We start from the raw sequence: 5265 nt of genomic DNA on the forward strand, positions 1-5265 counted from the left end.
CAAGAAATCGAATTCCAAAATTCAATTTGGATTCAAGAAACATGAAGAAGAAGTTGATCTTCTGTCATCAAAGAATCACAGATAAAGTCTTCATCACCAATTAGTTCTTCAAACATCAGAAATGAACACTAATCAAGGTCAAATTTCTTATAATCAAAATCTTACTAATCTTATATCTGCTAGGTTACATGGTTCCAATTTGTTTGGAAAGATCAGGTAGAAAATGCCTTGATAGGAAATGACCTAGTGTGCTACATCGATGGCACTTATGGTGAACCCCCTCAATTAACAGTTATGGAAGGAAGAGATATAGCTAATCCAACTTATCTACAATGGCGGAAAAACGATAGTTTCGTGAAGGCTTGTATCAAAGCCACCATCACTCATTCCATTGCCTCTGATATTCTAGGTCTTAAAACATCTAGAGAAATTTGGTGTTACTTAGAAACAATTTTCCTTCAAAAATTTGAAGCGCAGAAGTCTTCATTAAGAAATAACTTCAAAATATCAAGAAAGGATCAATGTCTGTGTCTGAATTTTTAAGCAAAATCAAAACTATTGCTGATTCCCTTGTAGCTGTTAGTGATAGAGTTAGTGATGCTGAACTAAGTCGAATTGCCCTACAAGGTCTAGAAAAAGAGTACTCTCAGTTTGTTATTGCTATACAAAATAGAGATGGTGCTCTTAGTTTTGCTGAATTAAGAAGCAGACTAATCCACCATGAACAATGGTTAAAAGAACAAGAACCAGTTAAGGATTCAAGTGAGAGTTACTTTGTCAAGAAACTTGCAAATAAGGGTATTTCAAGAACACCCAATCCAAGATTCACAACTAATGAATCAAGTCAGAAAACACAATTCAGACTCAATTCAAGACAACCCTCAACTTCAGCAAGAAATAATTTCTTTGATTTCTCCACTGTACCTTGTGGAATATGTTATAAATGGGGTCATACAGCAAGACAATGCATAATGAGGTTTAGAGACTTCTCAGAATCTTCCAAATCAAATCAAAGAAATTTTGCTAATCTTCATTTACAAGAAGAAGAAGATGATGATGAAGAGGAAGAGCTTCAACAACAGCAAGAAAATGGGGAAGAACAAGCTCACTTTGGGGCAGTAATAGAGGATATTTTTTCTGAAAGGTCCTACTTAACTTCTTCTATCAATAAAGATGAAAGATGGATAGCAGATACTGGAGCAACAAGTCATATGACACATACCAAAACCAATTTGATCTCTAACACACCTTATAAAGGTTCTAATGGTGTTATGATTGGTGATGGTAAGTGTTTAGACATAGCTAGTACAGGATCAACAACATTAGCATCTGGGTCAACTACTTTTAATTTGAAAAAAGTTCTATATGTTCCTAAAATTCAGAAGAATCAATTATCTATCTCAAAGTTCACAAAAGAGAATTTTTATAGTGTTGAGTTCCTACCATGAGGATTCTTAATCAGAGATATGGTCAAAGGATATTTTAGTAGAAGGACCCATGGTTAACAATCTTTATAGCATCAATTTTTAGATGGATCCTTATCTTCCAGAGGTTGAGGAACATGAACAAGCGTTAGCAAAAGCCACAGCTGAAATTTGGCACAATCGACTTGGGCATGCTTCAAAAGAGATTATCCTTTCTCTAGAAAGAGATAACAAGATTAAAATTACTTCCAAAAATTTCAAAGATGTTTGTTCTTCCCGTCAGATGGGTAAAAGTTAGAGGTTACCTTTACCCATCTCAATCAGCAGCTCATCTATGCCATTGCAACTGATTCACTGTGATATATGGGGTCCAACACCTACTACAACAAAATCTGAAATTAGATATTACATCTTATTTCTTGATGACTATAGTAGATTCTTCTGGATATACCCTATGAAGTTAAGATCAGAAAACCTTCAATGTTTTCAGCATTTTCAAACTCAAAATGAGAAATTATTCTCTCTCCCAGTCAAGTGTTTCCAGAGTGATGGAGCCTTGGAGTTACAGAAAGGAGAGTTTAAGACTCATCTTGACAAACATGGCATAGCGATTAAAAGCTCTTGTCCCTATACCCCAGAGAAAAATGAAAGGGCAGAAAGAAAGAACAGGCAGGTAAAAACACTCTATTGTTTCAAGCATCTATGCCTAAGGAGTTCCGGTTTCATGCTTATGCTACTACTACTTATCTAATCAACAGAACTCCAAGTAAATTACTCTCTTATAAATCACCATATGAAGTCCTTTTTCAGACTTGTCCTGATTATGCTATGATTAAGGTCTTTGGGTCGCTATGTTATCCATATTTGGGTACTTTAAAGCTGATAAATTGAGTCCTAAATCAGCTCAGTGTGTGTTCATTGGGTATAGTCCTATTCACAAGGGCTACAAGTGCCTAGACGTTAACACCTACAAAGAATATGTGTCAAGGCATGTTATTCTTGATGAGTCCACTTTTCCTTTCTCCACTAAGTCTATTATGCCATCTCGTTCACCTGTAGTACCTGAATCACATTCTTCTTATCAATATTTTCACTTACCATCTTTACCAAGTACTGTAAATGACTCAGTACCACCTTATCACACTACATATTCTTTGGATGATCAGGTACTTCCATCACCCACTACTTCACCCTCCTCAGTATCTCCACCTCCTCTTTCCTTATCATCAAGTAGTTCCCTTCCACTTCGTTCTTCTGAGCCAATGATTGAGACGCCTACCATATCCACTTCTACTGTGCCAACCTTGAATGCACATCCTATACAAACAAGACTGAAAAGTGGTATCTTAAAACCCATGAGTATACCTGATCATGTAGCTCATTATTCAGTTCCTCATGCCCTATCTGTTGACACATCTACAACTCAGCTTGTTGAACGCACAAGCTATAAAGTAGCTATTCAGAATGTCCATTGGAAGAGAGCAATGGAAGAAGAATGCCAAGCTCTTATAAAGAATGGAACTTGGACTTTAACACCAAGGATTCCTCGTATGAATGTACTTGGCTGTAAGTGGGTTTTCAAAGTTAAGTACAATTCAGATGGGACTTTATAGTGGTACAAGGCAAGGTTGGTTGCTCAAGGGTTCAACCAACAAGACGGTATTGACTATTTGGAGACATTCAGTCCTGTTGTCAAGATTCAGACAGTAAGGGTTGTGCTGACTTTGGCAATCACTAAGAAATAGCCTATTCACCAATTAGATGTGTCCAATGCTTTCCTTCATGGAAAGCTTAATGAGACAGTATACATGAAGCAACCACCTGGTTTTAAAGATGCTCAGTGTCCTGATTATGTTTGTCATCTTTCAAAAGCCCTCTATGATCTTAAGCAAGCTCCTAGAGTTTGGTTTCATAGGATTGCTCAATATCTTCAACAGTGGGGTTTCCGAAAGAGTGTTTCAGACACTTCTATATTTGTATATCACTCTAATAGAAAATGGATGATACTTTTGCTCTATGTGGATGACATAATACTCACTGGCACTCATCTTTCTCTCCTTAATAAATTGTTATCTGATTTGGCTCAGGAGTTTGCAATGAAAAAGCTTGGTGATCTTCATTATTTCCTGGGTATAGAGGTTCAAAGGTCTTCTTCTTCCTTACTTCTTACTCAGACTAAGTATATCCTTGAGCTCATAGAAAAAGCTAGTCTCTCAGATTCGAAACCTAGCCTCACTCCAGTTTCAGTAGGAAAAAGACTGTCGAAATTAGATGGTGATCCTATTGATAACTCTCTCTTTTATAGGAGTATGGTAGGAGGTTTGCAATATGCTACAATGACCAGGCTTGATCTGACATTCAGTGTGAATTACTTATCCCAATTTATGCATCAGCCACGATCAAGTCATCTCGTCTTATTAAAGAAAGTAATGAGATATTCAAAGGAACTATTGGAGCAGGTATTTCAATCAAGTCAGGTGATTGTGCTTTACTGTCTGGGTTCAACGATTCTGATTGGGGAGGTTGCCCAGATACTAGTAGGTCTACTAATGGCTATTTTATTTTTTTGGGATCTACACTGGTGTCTTGGTCATCTAAAAAGCAAACTACTGTTTCAAGAGCATCAACAGAAGGAGAATATAAAGTTCTCTCTCTCTGGTCGCTTCAGAATTGCTTTGGTTGTCATATCTTCTTGCAGTATTGGGCATTTCATCTAAGCTACCAATGGTTTTGTCTAGTGAAAATATGGGTGCAAAATACCTTGCCTCTAATCCTGTGTTTCATGCAAGAACAAAACACATTGAGATTGACTTCCATTTTATCAGAGATTTGGTCATGGATTCTACATTGGACATTAAATTTGTTCCATCTGAAGCAAACTTGGCTGACATTTATACTAAAGGATTACTCTCTTCTCAGTTTGATTTTATAAGAAGCAAACTCATGGTTAAGTCTGCTGTGAACTATTTGTTTGAGGGGGGATGTAAAAGAGAGTTAACCCTAGCTGAAAATGAAGAAGAGTAAAGGATGAAGATAACCGAATTACCGGTCAGACTTAAGAGAAAGAGTTTCACACGAGTGTCTTACACAAACTGTTTGAAGATTTTAGAAGCACTCGTCTCACACACGTGTGGTGTACCTTAGATGAATTAGTTGTTAACTAATATAGTTAGTTACAACTTATTCGGTTATTTGTTCTTTCTCTCTCTCACTAAACCTTCTCTCTTCTCTCTCTAAACTTTCTGTTATAGTAAAACTATATAAAAGGAGGAAGGTTACTAGTTGTAGTTGTGACGATCAATTAAAGCTTAATAAAGTGAATTACAACTTTTGAGTATTACAATTTTTCATAAACCACGCGAAGGGATCTCATCTTCTTCCTCATCGAAACGGAAACCCTAGAAAGAAAGTTCGAGTTGTCTCACTCCAGTTGTATTAAATTTGACCTTATTGCTGTATCTCTTTTATCTCTCTATCTCTATACAAAATAAGAAGTACATTGGTCCATTAGCTCAGATGGCGAGAGCGTCACTTAAACTTGATATGAAGTGAAGGTCGCAGGTTGAAAGCAGATTCGAAACCTGCATGAGCCATAATTTTGTTCTAAATTTTATTATATTAATCTTATATAGCTAGTGATAACATGAATATTTTCTGAATAAGCAGTACATTGGTCCATTAGCTCAGATGGCGAGAGAGTCACTTAAACTATATGAAGTGAAGGTTGCAAGTTCGAAACCTTGACTATACTTTCTTTCTAAATATTATTATATTAATCTTATATAGCTAGTGATAACATGAATAGTTTATAAATAAGAAGTACATTGGTCCATTAGCTCAG

The 5265-nt window shown here is 36.3% G+C and overlaps 1 protein-coding gene across 1 annotated transcript; it reads left to right on the top strand.

The window, feature by feature from the left end:
• Positions 1-521: 521 nt before the first annotated feature.
• LOC147565102 (uncharacterized) lies at positions 522-1448 on the top strand. Its single transcript, XM_086646522.1, has one exon. It carries the CDS (start codon positions 522-524, stop codon positions 1446-1448), a length of 927 nt encoding a protein of 308 aa, XP_086502648.1.
• The last annotated feature ends 3817 nt before the right edge of the window (positions 1449-5265 follow it).

Source organism: Eschscholzia californica, unplaced genomic scaffold (assembly GCF_041429995.1).
Source record: "Eschscholzia californica isolate CP2 unplaced genomic scaffold, dmEscCali1.0.p SCAF_1, whole genome shotgun sequence".
Classification (NCBI taxonomy): Eukaryota; Viridiplantae; Streptophyta; class Magnoliopsida; order Ranunculales; family Papaveraceae; genus Eschscholzia; species Eschscholzia californica.